The sequence below is a fragment of the Berghia stephanieae genome, chromosome 9, assembly GCF_034508935.2.
Source record: "Berghia stephanieae isolate SIO BIC M18660-M18661 chromosome 9, UCSD_Bste_1.3, whole genome shotgun sequence".
Taxonomy (NCBI): domain Eukaryota; kingdom Metazoa; phylum Mollusca; class Gastropoda; order Nudibranchia; family Aeolidiidae; genus Berghia; species Berghia stephanieae.
The window spans coordinates 39,476,911-39,492,921 of record NC_088368.1 but is presented as its reverse complement, the minus strand read 5'-3'; the positions used below and the strand labels follow the sequence as shown (position 1 = coordinate 39,492,921).

Here is a 16,011-nt window from a genome sequence, read left to right as displayed (position 1 = left end):
AATGAGCCCATTGTGAATTGGGTTATCAGACCTGCAAAGAAGTGCATGCCAGTTGTTTCGAAATCTGACTTTAAAAAATACACATTTGAATCGAAGTGTACTTATTTGCAGGTCTGATAACCCGATTTCATAGGCGTAATGGAAATTCTACCAAAAAAAAACAAAAAAAAAAAAACAACAAAAAACGCGCACTTATTTACAGGTCTGATGACCCATTTCCTTGTGGGCTCATTGTTGTAATGGAAATCTCAAAAAAGTGACGTAAAATATTGTCCATTACAACAATGTTAAACTAGGCCCAGAAGTGGGTTCGGATGTCAGACCTGTGTATAATAATATTATGACCACGTCGCTCTCAAACCAAACCGGGGGAAATAATTTGGGCGCAATATCCATTATAAGTGCTCACACTGCTTTACAAAGGCTGGGGGGGGGGGGGGGGGGTTCCCGATAGCTCAGCTGGTAGAGCACCACTCGCTTCACACGCAATGGGACCGAGATCGATCCCGGGTGCAGTCGATATTTTTTTTAGACCCCCCCCCTAAACCCCGGCCCTGTCCACCCAGCAGTGAATGGGTAGCTGAGTCTGTTAGATTTGGCGGAAAGTACCTTACTTTGCAATTGACTAGCGTCCAATCCAAAGGATAGCAAGCAATAATTGCTATTGTATTGTCCGTTTCGCGCTATATAAACCCGGGATAGACTCCGGCTCCATTTGCCGAATGGCTCTGAAGTACATCTGCCTTACAAGGGGTCCCTGACCAACAACAATGCGATTTAAAATGTAGGACGGGGTGTTACACGTGCTAGACGTCAAATATCAATTTTTTTTTCCGACAGAGACAACGCTGTAATGATAGGGGTAATGCACTTATTTTTTTTTTAAAAACTAAAAAAAACCCCAAAAACTTGAGCTTTTATATAGTGCTATATCCACTTTAAGTGCTCAAAGCGCTTCTCAAGGGGTCCCTGACCAACAGCAACAGTAAAATGTAGAACGAGACATTACGCCTGTCAGGCGGTATTACAATTTTTTTCCGACAGAGTCAACGCTTTTAACGGCCAGGTACTCATTTTACTGCCTCGAACCCAGGACCTTCCGATCTGAAAGCGTCATACCACAAAAGCACAAAGCCGCATTTTACACATGAGTCGGGTGAGTTAAGAGCTTTTTTCAATGACTTAAGTATGCACTGCTTGCACAGGGCGGGACTCGAAACCTTAGACTTTCCGGACCGAAGGAGAGTGGCGTACCACTAGACCACAAAACCAAGCAGAATAACAAATAACAACGCACGCTAATAGGGCTCAATAGTCGTGGCGTCACTTCCCTCGTAATGACGCATACACTGGTTCTAAACAGTCGGAACAATGGCAGACGTCATTATCTCCATCACCGCCCTTATGAAATATTTCTCCGACGAGCATAAAACTGGATACCGGCATGAAGAATAAAGTGTACCGATTGTCTTTGTTTTGATCCAAGCTGCTGGTTGCTGGGTAGACGTGACATCAGACTATTGACTCCTATTGAAACTGAAACAATGTGATGGCTGGATAATGCGATGAGAGAGAGAGAGAGAGAGAGAGAGAGAGAGAGAGAGAGAGAGAGAGAGAGAGAGAGAGAGAGAGAATGAGAGAGAGAGAATGAGAGAGAGAGAATGAGAGAGAGAGAGAGAATGAGAGAGAGAGAATGAGAGAGAGAGAGAATGAGAGAGAGAGAGAGAGAGAGAGAGAGAGAGAGAGAGGGTTGTCACAAAGAGAGGGGTATTGGGTGCTTATATATGATAATTAATAGATATTACCATCGTGTAAATTAATTATTGCCATTGTCAAGTTGACTATTATTATTGTAGAGTGTAAATTAATTAACTTTCTCCTTACCTATCTACAGATAGGACTCAAACACAATAGAAGTAGGTTCTTGCCATACATAATTTCTTTAGTAAAACAGGCTCTACAATACACTGTTAATTCTCTTTAAATTTTATGATGTATAAGAGCAATTTGAATAATAAAAATGTGTGTTGTATCGTAACGAATGTGACGATTTTCCTATAGTTGGTAGGAGGGGGTTAAGCCTTAGGAGTCTTCTGTTCCCTTCCCCCCCCCCTCCTCCCGCCCGTCCTCTCTCTCTCTCACTCTCTCTCTCTCTCTCTCTCTCTCTCTCTCTCTCTCTCTATATATATATATATATATATATATATATATATATATATATATATATATATATATATATACTAGTAAAAAGCCCGCAATTTCGCGGGGAAAGAACTATTTTCATTCGATACTGTACTCACCATCATTTAATGAGGGCAGATTGGTAAACAACGTTGTCTGTGTAATTTGGTATATCTTCGGTTGATTTTTCTGTGTGGCCCAACATGAAGTGTAAGCCACTATAGCCTCTGACCCGTGACACAGCAACATACAGTTGTCCGTGTGTGAATACCGGTTGTGGTAAGAAAATCCCCACCTTGCTTAATGTCTGCCCCTGAGACTTGTTAATTGTCATTGCATATGACAATTTTACCGGAAACTGTCTTCTATTTATAATAAATGGTAAGCCTGAATCAGTTGTTGTCGTCAGATTGATTCTAGGGATAAACACTATGTCGCCAGCTCTACTACCGGTAATTATCTTGGCTTCTAATACTTTTGAACCTAATTTAATTATGAACAAACGGGTGCCATTTAGGAGGCCTGATTTAGGATTTATATTTCTAAGCAGCATGACTGACGTGTTAGCTTTCAAATGTAATGCATGTGGAGGAAGTCCGGGAGGTGTAAGTTCGTTCAAGAATTCAATCGGGTATAAGTTGATGTCAGAGTCACTTGGAATGGAATCAGCACTGCGGTAAATTTGTTCAGTTGATGAGGTCAACCTGGACAGAACGGCTGCATTTATTTTGTCAACATTTTCATGGGTTGTAGTCAAAATTGCTCTCTCTGATAGATAACGTTCATCCGCAAAGTTCAGATTCAAATCATTGTATACAGCATTTATCAAGCATTCTGGGTCATTTTCAGGAAGGCATAGCGCTGTAGGTAATTTAACAGAATACTTTCCTATTTCGCTGAAAACCGGCTCTGTACCATTTCCGATGCGGAGAAGCCAATTTGCAAAACAGTTATTGTCATCAGTAACCCTCATGTTCTTGTTCATGTGAAAAATGGTGACAAAATTCCAAATAATTGACTTGTTAAGTGTGACACTTAATATATCGGCTTCACTTCCTTTGTTAACAACAGGTAGAATTTGCCCCCAAAAGGTTTTGAACTGCCTGTTATGTCACAAAATGTTCTGCTCACACATTCAAACACTCACCTGTCCATAATAGGTGCTTCATCCCAAATTATGAGAGAACTACTCTTCAGTAACTTAGCAGCAGCTTCTTATGGTTCACACTATTATGTTATGACGATCGACCCAATCAGCAAAGTCCGGTCCGCATTCGTGCACCGTCGCGAACCCGCCTGGTAGCATCGTTACAACACACCTTTCGACTAGATGCTCTGCCGTTTCGGGTTCTTGCCCACAGCGTGGACATAAAGGACAGGAAGTTAGACCCCACTGATGTAACGCACCGGCCGTTAGGCAGCTCCTCGACCGAAGCCGATTCGCAGCTACCCAGTGTCTCCTCTTACTGGTATCAAAGCCTGGCAACTTCTCACCAAGCTTAGAGGAGTGTAGGTCCCCGCCCCCACGAGGGATTGAATTCGTCCAAACCGACTTCCATCTCGTATGTGCAGCTCTGTCCGTAGTCAGGGATTCTGCGTACAAGGGTTGCCTGGACTTATTTCGGCTCGAAACGGGGGCACCGTTCATTATGCGCATGAGAGGGGTATCCCCATTCCCTCTCTCTTTGATCTTACTCAGCCAGTTTCCCGTAATGGTCTCCCTCCGGACATCGGGGGGCTGGATCGCTGCCATCACCGGGCCCCATTCTCTATGGGTTGTTGCTAGCGTTCCCGACACTATGTGCATCGACTTGCGAAGTTTTACATCCACCTTCTCAACGTTTCTGCTTCTACCCCACACTGGAGCGCAATACTCCGCGGTGGAATAGCATAGTGCCAGGGCGGATGTTCTCAGGAGCGCTTGGCTAGCGCCCCAAGTCGATCCCGCCAGCTTCCTCAGAAGACTATTCCGCTTCTCTATCTTCCGGGCAACCCTTTCGAGATGAACCCGATAGGTAAGGCTGCGATCCAGCGTCACCCCTAGGTATTTTGGACGCGGCTCATATGGGATTGGCTGGTCCCCGACTAGGACATTCAGTTTACGGGTGTGCCAGCCACTGCATAAGTGAAATGCAGTGGCCACGGTTTTTGAAGTGTTCATCTTCAGGTACCACTTGTCAAAGTAGGATTTGAGTCTGGTGACGTCCTCGCTGAGTACGCTCTCGAGACGGGTCCACACTTTACTCTGAGTAACGAGTGCCCAGTCGTCTGCGTATCCCAGCCTCAGGGAGGAAGTGTTCGGCATATCGCTAATGTAAACGTTAAACAACATTGGCGCAAGTACCGACCCCTGAGGGACCCCATTCTTCAATTTCCTTACTTTGCTCGTGACGTCTCCCAGCGCGACGTGGAATTGCCTTTCCCCTAAGATCGAAGAGAACAACTTCAAGGTCTTTTTGCACCTTATGATTTTTGAAAGTTTGAGCATTAACCCATCGCACCAGACCGTATCGTACGCCGCTGATAGGTCTATAAACACAGCACCTGTTTGCTGTTTTCTCTCGAACCCGTGCTCAATATGCTCTGTAAGGGCAATGACCTGCTCCGTGGTGCACCTCCCTTCCCTGAAGCCTGCCTGCTCAGGTGGCAGGGCAGCGTCTAGGACCGGCCCCCATCGGTTTAATAGAACACGCTCCAACAGTTTGTAAAGACAGCTCAGCAGCGATATGGGTCTGTAACTGTCTGCCTCCTTCGCCGGCTTCCCTGGCTTCAGGATGGCAACTATCTTCGCATGCTTCCACACTTGTGGAAGCTTTCCGTTTGCAAGGATGTCAGACATTGCCTCTGCTAGCCAGGCCCGTGCCCTGGGGCCCAGATGCGTCACCATATCGGGATATACACCATCTATCCCAGCTGCTTTGCCGTTCTTCACTTCGCTAATGGCTGCACCCACTTCTCGGGGACTGAACGGGGCCGTCCAGTCCGACTCCTCCGCAGGTAGCGAGTCCAAAATCGTACGGTACGCCTTGCGGACACCGCGCTCAAAAGCCTGATTAGGGACCCGCTTGCTACGGTTCTTAATATTCTTGGCAATTGTGTCTGCCTCGCATTCCGGTGCAGCCTTCGCGAAATTCCGATCTGGGTCCAATTTCTTTATCAAACGCCAAGCGTGGCGGCTGGAGTGTGTAAAGTCGAGACTTTCCACGGTCTCCTGCCACCGTTGCTTCCTTCCCTCTGCCAGAGACTGGAGTAGTCTATCGGCTGTGTCCTGGGACTGGGTCTGCTGGTACTCTCGGTACAGCTCTTCCGACTCTGCTGTCCAGCAAGGGGTGTAGAATTTTCGTTTGCCCCGTGGAATAAAGCGTTGAGCGCTCTTAACCAGTAGCCTACTAAATCTGGTTATATTCTTGGACTTGGGAGGAATGGCAGGGCAGACCTGCTCGATATAGGAACTGAATTCCTCCCAGTCAGCCTTCCTGAAATTCCATCTGCAAAGTGGGAGAGACTGCACCCTCGGTATTGTCACCCCAGCTGTGACAAGAACCGGCCTGTGCTGGCTATGCGGAAAGTCCCCGAGGACTTTCCGCTTCACCTGCAACGGTTCACCGTTCGCGCCTTTCGTTACGAGGGTGAGGTCTGGAGTATACTCCTTCTTATGGCGGGTACCCCGGAAGGTACCCTTGGCTGTAGGATCGTACACTAGGTGTAGATCATTACAGTCCATCCATGAGCGGAGTTGTCTTCCTGCCTCGTTGCAGTCTCGGTAGCCCCATTCGTGATGGTGGCTATTAAAGTCTCCCAGACAGATGGAAGGATGGCTGACCACCGGTACCGGTGGTGTAGACCAAGTCGCTCTAGGTGGTTTGTAAATATTATGCAGACACAGTCCGCCTACTTCCACGGAAATTCGGTTCACCCCATTGCTGTCCGTTACGCTCTCAATGACCCTTACCTTCGATGGCTCTTTAGCGTAAACGCTAACCCCTCCTTTGAGCCTCGAAGTGTCCTCGCGTTGGACCACCGTATAGCCTGGGATCTGGAATCGGGAAGATTGCGCGCCTGAATAAAGGTGGGTCTCCTGTAAAAGGAGGATATCTACGCAGTGAACGGCCAATAGCTTTGATAAAAGCTCATTTTTTGCCATACTCTGGCTCTCGACGTTCAGGGACAATATACGCGTCAGCTCGCCATCCCCGCCGTCGCATTTTCCGATCGGCAGGCCGCGAATCGATTGATGCATGGGACGTTTGCTTTTTTCTCGGACGTGCCGACGACCCTGGCGACACGAACGCGGTATTATTTGGCTAGGCGGCAGACCGCTTCGCCATTGACGGGACTGATTGGGACTCGACATAAGGACAATAGTGTGGCGCCCGGGATAGGGCTGCTATTCGGGCACCGGGTTTGGATCAAATTTAGTCACACACCGGGGCGAGCAGCTCATGTGGCTCGTTGGCTCGATACCCGGGATGGTCTCGTGACGGTCGACCGGGATTTACACCTTTGCCCTCCCGTGTGCCTCAAGCCCCCTCACCAACTGCAAGGTAAAGATCCACGAGGGGGAGTAACTTAGCTGTGTCTGATTGGCGACTGATGCTACAGGTGCTGTTATCCGTTATTAGAATTGGAATTTTGAACGTTGAATGTGCTGTTCTACCACCGTGCTGACAAAAGATCAAAGGTGAAAATACAAATTTAAAGAATACTGGGGATGTAGGAGCTTTCGGAATGTCTCCCCTTTACTTAACTTATGGAAAAACAAACACCCTAGCACCTTTAATAACACTTATGACTAACCTCTCGAGCTAACCCTAATAGTAAAAAAAGAATCAAAATGGCGACTGAAATACCTTCATGTGATCAAGTGAATAATATCACTATGAATGCCACGATTTGCTGAAAAATGCCAACACACACACACACACACATGTATACACCACACACAACACACACACAAACATACACACACACACAGACAAACATATCATAACAAAACTGATCACCGCTAAATCAACAACACAACGGAAGTAATAATAATACTTGATGTCATAAATAGATGACGCAAATTGACAACTTTTTACAGTGTCAAAATTAGTTGATTTTGGGAGCCAAGTGTCGTCGGTACATATTTTATTATATTATCTGTTTGACTCAACGAACTTTCAAACTGACTTTAAATTATAAAAGGAAATCAAGTTATTTGTTTATCTATCTGTAAAAAATACATTTCTTATTTTCAAATCTTTCAGTAGAGTTGTGCGTCGTATCAATTTTTTTATTGACTCAAATAAGCACAATGTTCTCCACAATGCTATATTTTTTAAAGAAATAATATATATATATATATATATATATATATATATATATATATATATATATATATACTAGTAAAAAGCCCGCAATTTCGCGGGAAAGAACTATTTTCATTCGATATTTCCTGAATCATTTTCTTGATTAGCTTGATTACGATTAGATGCATATATTTTAATCGATGTGCTTGTCGTCGTTGCCATGCATGATTCGGCATGATTTTAGTTTATCGGTCAGTAGATATCAATATCAATAAATCGCAAGTCTTTACCACACTTTACTTGGGAGGCCTTCCGCAAGCTCCTACAAAGGGAAACAACTTAAATAATATTCCCTCAATTAACCCCAAGAAAAAGTAAAACCTAGTGCCTTTAACTAACCCTAATAGGAAAATAAACACCCTAGCACCTTTACTAAGACTTATGACTAACCCTAATAGGAAAATAAACACCCTAGCACCTTTACTAAGACTTATGACTAACCCTAATAGGAAAATAAACACCCTAGCACCTTTACTAAGACTTATGACTAACCCTAATAGGAAAATAAACACCCTAGCACCTTTACTAAGACTTATGACTAACCCTAATAGGAAAATAAACACCCTAGCACCTTTACTAAGACTTATGACTAACCCTAATAGGAAAATAAACACCCTAGCACCTTTACTAAGACTTATGACTAACCCTAATAGGAAAAAAAAAACCTCGACTGCTTTGCACTACCTTCAATACTTCACAAATTAAAATGGCGGCCGAGAATCAAAACAATGGTCAAATTAGGAAATTTTAAACTTTCACAAATCTATCAAGGTTTGTTCTAGAGTTTATAAAATGCTTCTATATGATGACAAATTGAATAAATAAACGCCTGACAAAAGATCAACGGTGAAAAAATACTGGGGATGTAGGAACTTTCGGAATGTCTCCCCTTACCAATAGCAACACGTAGAATGAGACATGACGCCTGTTAGGCGATATTACATTTAAAAAAAACACAGACATCGTCGTTAACGGCCGGTATTCATTTCACAAACGAGTACGGTGAGATAATGTGAGTAAATAGTCTTTTCAAAGGACTCAATTATGCGCCGAACGAAGCTCGAACCCAGGACTTTTCGATCTGAAAGCGGTCATCATACCACTAGACCACATCGCCACATAATTTGAAACCCGTGGAATTTATGTTTCGTGCTATATGTTAAGCAAAGCGCTTTCAACTTTATGAGGATGATGATGATGATGATGATGATGATGATGATGATGATGATGAAAGGATGATGATGATGATAATGATAGTGATAATAATGATGGTCATGATGATGATGACAGGATGATTTTTATAATACCCAAAATGGCGACTACGACAACAACAAAAATAAAAAAAGCAACTACAAAAAACAATAACGACGTGAGCAAGAACAACAACAACAACAACAAAAATAACAACAGCAACAACAACAACGACAACGATGAGAATGACAACAACAACAACAAAACCACAACAACAAAAACAACACCAACAACTACAACAACAGAAACAATAATAACAAAAAAAAACCCAGCAAAAGCCATAACAACAACAAAAACAACAACAACATCATCAACCTCAACAACAAGAACAAGAACAACAACAACAACAACAACATCAGCCACAAAAACAACAACAACAACCATAACAAAACAACAACAACAACAACAACAACAACAAAAACAACAACCACAACAACATCAACCTCAACAACAAATAGAACAACAGAAACAACAACAAACGCAACAACAAAAACAACAACAACAACCACAACAACCATAACAACAAAACATCAACAACAATCACAACAACAAAAACCACAACAACATCAACCACAATAACAAAAACAACAACCACAACAACCGTAACAACAAAACAATAACAACAACAAGAACATCCACAAAAACAAAAACCACAAAAAACAAAAACCACAACAACCACAGCAACCATAACAACAAAACAACAACAACAGCAACAACAACCACAACAACAAAAAAACCACAACAACAAAAACAACAACCACAACAACAAAAACAACAACCACAACAACAAAAACAACAACCACAACAACAAACTAACAATAACAACCACAACAACCACAACAGCTTCAACCATAACAACAAAATCAACAGCAACAACAACAACAACCAAAACCACAACAACAACAAACAACAACAACCACAACAACAACTACAACAACAACAATAACAAGCACAACAACAACAATATCAACAGTAACAACCACAACAAGAACAACCACCACACCAACAAAAACCACAACAACAAAAACAACAACGGCAACAGCATCAACCACATCATCAACAACAACAACCACAACAATAGTATCAGCCACAACAACAACAACAACAAGAACAACCACAACAACCACAACAACAGCATCAGCCACAACAACAACAACAACAACAACTACTACAACTTACCAATCCCTTCCATAGCATGTGGTAAAGCCATGACTCCCGTGCCGGCCAATTCTCCAATCAGAAACACCGAGGCCGTCAACACAGTCAAGCCAGAAACTTTCCCGCTACCCCCTGGGTGACCATCCCCATCACCACCACTACCCTCATCCTTCTTATCATATCCCCAACCACCACCACCTCTATCACCATGATCATCTACGCTCCCAAACCGATTGCTATCTGATAAAATGGCTTTCTTCTCCATCACCATATCGAAGGAACGTAATTTACGTCACTCACCTTTCGTTATCGTTTTTAGACAGGCATTTTCTTGATTAGTTATCACTAAAATGTATTAATTAGCCAATAGATAGAACGGCATGACGTCACTCGGCTCATTGTTATCGTTTTTAGACAGTTATTTTGGCGATTACTTCTCATAAAATTTAACATCTAGTACGTGACACAACGATGTTAATGGGAGCGATCTATATTCAGACTACAACTTAGTGATGGTTACGCTCAGTGTCAGGACAACGTAGCTATCGTTTAAGTTACAGCCTGACCGTGGCCTTCGTAAAGTTATGGCCTGACACGGACCAAAAAATGACGTCAAAATGCCAGTCTTTTGCCATAAAAGAAAACAAATCGTGAGTTGTATTCAATAGTTCAACCAATGAAATAACTTGTTTCCTTGAGCTCTACTAACGACAAATCACTAGACGCTACACAAACCTATAAAAATGACGTCAAACTGCCAGTCCTAGAGGGTTCTAGTGTCAGGCTATGTGTTAACGATGGTTACGGTCAGGCCAATGTAGCCATCGTTAAGTTACATACAGCCTGACACTGAAACCCAAAAAGACTGGCATTTTGATGTCATTATTTGTTTTTTGCACCGCCAAGTGAGTTGTTATTAGTAGTGCTCATGGAAACAAGTGGTTGAACTATTGAATACAACTCACGATTTGTTTTCTTTTGCGGCCAAAGACGCATTTTGACGTCATTTTTTGGTCAGTGTCAGGCTATAAGTTAACGATGGCTACGGTCCGACTACGGTGATGAAGACAATCTTATAGATAGAACAAAATTCACGTCACTCAACTCTCCGTTATTGTTTTTAGACGGAAAGGTGATCAGTTATAGATGCTGTGCGCTTGGCTCACACCATTACCATCCGGAAATATAACTAACCAACACATGTGTTACACTATGTGTAACCTTAAACGTTTATGGATGCTTGGCTAGGAAATTCACATCATTACCATCCCAAAATATAACGGACCAAAACACAAAACCATGTGAAACCTTTAACGTTAATAGCCTCGTTAATCGTTGCCATCATTAACTAGGTTAACGATGGCGGCTACGGGTTAATACAATTTAGTTAAAATTACTCATAAACATAGATGGCCCATTGTTGTATTGAAAATATTCAGTCCACTCACCAAATTTGTACATGATAAACACAATTTAAGTCCCCTATCTCAATACTACAGTTTTAATTTGTATACATACTCTATGTTATTAAGTATTGGATTTACAAATATCGGGAAGGCTGCCTCTATTCTCATCCCCCCATCACCCCCCCCCCCCCCCCGGCCGATTGGATTACCGCAAAAAAAAAAAAAACGTCGCCGGCTTTTTGCGATTTGGATTTGATTGATTTTTTTTTTTAATTGTGCAACTTGTGACAAGAAACTTAACAAATTACTGCATTACAACCTTTGGATTAAAAATACAACAATTGTGGACTACTATTATGAAGACTAGCATCCTCGACTAGGGGGATGAGAATAGTCACTTCGTATCGGGAAAGAGGAAAAAGGAACGCCCAAAGACGAGATGATGGGATAAGGTGAAGGATGATATATTATGAAAGAACTGGGCCTGGAGGAAGATGGTGCGCTGAACCGAGATGCATGGAGATGTGGCATTCATTATGGAAACCTTGCAAACTGCGGGATAAGCTGAAAGAAGAAGAAGAAGAAGAAGAAGAAGAAAAGAAGAAAGAAGAAGAAGAAGAAAGAAGAAAGAAGAAGAAGAAGAAGAAGAAGAAGAAGAAGAGAAGAAGAAGAAGAAGAAGAAGAAGAAGAAGAAGAAGAAGAAGAAGAAGAAGAAGAAGAAGAAGAAGAAGAAGAAGAAGAAGAAGAAGAAGAAGAAGAAGAAGAAGAAGAAGAAGAAGAAGAAGAAGAAGAAGAAGAAGAAGAAGAAGAAGAAGAAGAAGAAGAAGAAGAAGAAGAAGAAGAAGAAGAAGAAGAAGAAGAAGAAAAGAAGAAGAAGAAGAAGAAGAAGAAGAAGAAGAAGAAGAAGAAGAAGAAGAAGAAGAAGAAGAAGAAGAAGAAGAAGAAGAAGAAGAAGAAGAAGAAGAAGAAGGAAGAAGAAGAAGAAGAAGAAGAAGAAGAAGAAGAAGAAGAAGAAGAAGAAGAAGAAGAAGAAGAAGAAGAAGAAAGAAGAAGAAGAAGAAGAAGAGAAGAAGAAGAAGAAAGAAGAAGAAGAAGAAGAAGAAGAAGAAGAAGAAGAAGAAGAAGAAGAAGAAGAAGAAGAAGAAGAAGAAGAAGAAGAAGAAGAAGAAGAAGAGAGGAGGAGGAGAGAAGAAGGAGGAGGAGGAGGAGGAGGAGGAGGAGGAGGAGGAGAAGAAGAAGAAGAAGAAGAAGAAGAAGAAGAAGAAGAAGAAGAAGAAGAAGAAGAAGAAGAAGAAGAAGAAGAAGATTAGGCGGAGTTGTCGTACCAATAAGGTCGCAGGTTCAAACCCCACCACCGCCGCGAAATTTTTTATTCTCTATTGTCTTCTGGCACTTTTCTACTCACTTCATCTCTTGTTAATACCCACTAAACGTATTCGAAGCGTTTCACAAGGGTTCACTTGCCAAAAGCAAAATTTAACACTCAGGGCGTGAAAAAAAAATCCTGTTAATGGGAGCGATCTATATTCAGACCAAGTCATCAATCACATGATTTGTTGCTGTCCAACGATTGGATAAATATTTCTTAACAAATGTAAACACGTTGCTTTGTTTATGAAAGTTGTAAACATGCCCATGTATCAAGCTGAACAAAATTACCAATCGTATTTCAAAAGTTGTGAACCCTTTTCACTGTGTGGGTTACTTTGAGCACATTTTGTAATTTGACCAATGACCTCGAGCACACGGAACGGTAATATAGATTATCCCCATTAAGCGATACTACATTTTTCTTTCGGACATAGACAACGCTGTTAACGGTCAGGTACTCGTTTTACACCAGTGTGCGGTGAGAGAATATAAAATATAAATAAATAGCCTTTTCTAAGGCATCAACTATGCGCCGAGCGAGGCTCGAACCCAGGACGTTCCGATCCGAAAGCGAGGGTCATACCAGAAGACCACATAGCCGTACATATTTATCATTTAATATGTATGACTTCATACCAACGTACACATATCAGCAGGTCAGCTAGCCAAACATGATTATGAGCCTGATTTGATACTGTTGTAATCGACACTGTTTTGCGTTGGTTCGCGACTATTTTGATTGCAGCAATGAAACCATGACGATTTGGGTTATCAGACCTGAAAATAAGTGCACGTCGTTTCATATCTACGTGTTCGTGTAAGCAAGTCTGGCAACCAAACGTAATTGGATTCAATAGTCTGATGTCACGTCGCCCAGCAACGGTGAGCAGCGTGGTTCTAAGCAAAGAAAATTGGTACTTTTTATTCTGCATGCTGGCTAGAACTTTTCATATGTCATATGATCAGAATGTATAACAGTCAAAACATGATCATATTTATAATGTTTTTATCCTCTGGATACACTTTTATGCTCGTCGGAGAAATATTTCATAAGGGCGTCCGCCATTGTTCCGATAGTTTAGAGCCAGTTACTGTTACTATGCGTCATTACGAGGGAAGTGACGTCATGACTGTTGAAGCCTATTATGGGCTTGACTTATCAACGTGGTAATGAATAACAATGTGAAATTGAATGTAGGATTCAATGAACATACAAAAACAAATAATATGGACGTTTCGGATTTCCCCTTCATCAATAAAACATAATTAATTAAACACTGCAGACGAATGAGATAATGTGGTAGACGTTAAATCCTGTTGGCACATTCATCTTAACATTTTAACTATAAATAGTTCTCACTAAACTGTATTAACTAGACTATGTAAACGGTGGTGCTCGAAGCTCGAAGAAATAAATAACAATGTGAAATTGAACGTAAGCTTCAATTTAATATACGAAAACAGATAAAAATGGACGTTTCGGGTTTCCTCTTTATCAATAAAACAGGATGAATGAAATTCCATTGTATTTATTTTCCAACAATAGTCTACACTTTATTGTATTTCACTTTCTGTACTGGATTACACAGTTCCTTCTCGCCTCCCCTCTTTTGATTGAATTAATTGCGCACCTTACAAAAGAGCATACTATTTTCTGTTCATCAATGATTTTGTTTATTCATCTTAACAACGCCACTACCACATTATCTCATTCGTCTGTAATGTTTCATTCATCCTGTTTTGTTGATAAAGGGGAAACCCGAAACGTCCACTTTAGTTATAGATGGAACAAGATGGGAGATCACTATTAGAGAGTGGAAGATTTATTACTTTATTTATGGATGGAGCAAGATGGGAGATTACTATCAGAGAGTGGAAGATTGATTACTTTAGTTATAGATGGAACAAGATGGACGGTTACAATTAGAGAGTAGAAGATTGGTTACTTTAGTTATAGATGGAAGAAGATGGGAGATTACTGTTAGAGAGTGGAAGATTGGTTACTTTAATTATAGATGGAACCAGATGGTAGATTACTGTTAGAGAGTGGAAAATTGGTTACTTTAGTTATAGATTGAAGAAGATGGGAAATTACTGTTAGAGAGTGGAAGATTGAGTACTTTAGTTATAGATGGAACAAGATGGGAGATTACTGTTAGAGAGTGGAAGATTGATTACTTTAGTTATAGATGGAAGAAGATAGGAGATTACTATTAGAGAGTGGAAGATTGATTACTTTAGTTATAGATTGAACAAGATGGTAGATTACTATTAAAGAATGGAAGATTGATTACTTTAGTTATAGATTGAACAAGATGGTAGATTACTATTAATGAATGAAAGATTGATTACTTTATAACAAACTGCTGAGTGACGTCAGTTTCGTTCTATCTATTAACAGAATGAAGTTGACGTCACTCAGGTCTCTGTTATAGCTTTTGCCATTCATGTTTATGAATAGTTCTCACTAAACTGTATTAGCTAGACTATAAACATTTAAGGTTATCCATAGTTTTGTGTGTCGGACCGTTATATTTCCGGAAGTCAATGTTGTGAGATTCTTAGCCAAGCGCACACTATGTGTTGGTCCGTTATATTTCCGAAAGGCAATGTTGTGAGTTTCTTAGCGAAACGCACATCATCGATAGGTAACGATGGCTAGGGGAAGACGCGTCGTCTTCGCAAATTCATAGCGTGACACTGGCCAAAAATTTCCGTCAAAGATCACGGAGTGTTTAAACTTTACAAGATTATAAATACCTAATTCTCACAATTTTCACTGCAAACTCAATTTCATTTTGTAAATTTATTCCCATATTATAAGAAAGTTATACACGGCGTGTCGTGACTACACAAAAAACAGTTTTCAGTTACACACTGTGACTATAATTTGATTTCCACTTGAAATAATCCGCCCACGTCATATTAAATAAACATTACCGACAAAGTCTAGAACTAGATGCCTGATTCATGATGCAAACTCAGACACGCATTATGTCTGCTATCCGTTGACCGAATTCCTAGGGCCATTGCGACCAAACGTTGTGTTAACACGAATGCTTTGCTTACACATTGACTGTAGTCTAATTGACTGACTGACTGATAGGATAATTATTTTACGGCTGTTTGGAAGGCGCGTTCTACAGTGCAAGCCGCTTAACCGGGACAGCACGTTACGCAGAAATAAATCGTTCCATTTTATTTTCGTGAGTATTATCCGAGACCGCTAGTGGCCTCCATTGGAACAACACGCCAAGACTACGTGTGGACTCTTCAAGAATGAAGTTGACGTC

At 41.3% G+C, this 16,011-nt stretch overlaps 1 protein-coding gene across 6 annotated transcripts in view; it reads right to left on the bottom strand.

Annotated features, from left to right (window-relative positions):
* LOC144980219 (uncharacterized) overlaps positions 1-15,794 on the bottom strand; it is a 50,571-nt gene extending 34,777 nt beyond the window's left edge. For 2 of the 6 annotated variants that reach the window (XM_078927802.1, XM_078927807.1), the window contains exons 1-2: positions 15,659-15,794; positions 9,963-10,566 (exon numbers count right to left, since the gene is read on the bottom strand). In XM_078927802.1, the coding sequence (XP_078783928.1) occupies positions 9,963-10,212 (250 nt within the window). In that variant the 5' untranslated portion in view covers positions 10,213-10,566; positions 15,659-15,794. The remainder of the gene's footprint in view (positions 1-9,962; positions 10,567-15,658) is intronic. The other 4 variants (XM_078927805.1, XM_078927803.1, XM_078927806.1 and 1 more) reach the window with 4 other exon arrangements.
* Positions 15,795-16,011: the final 217 nt, after the last annotated feature.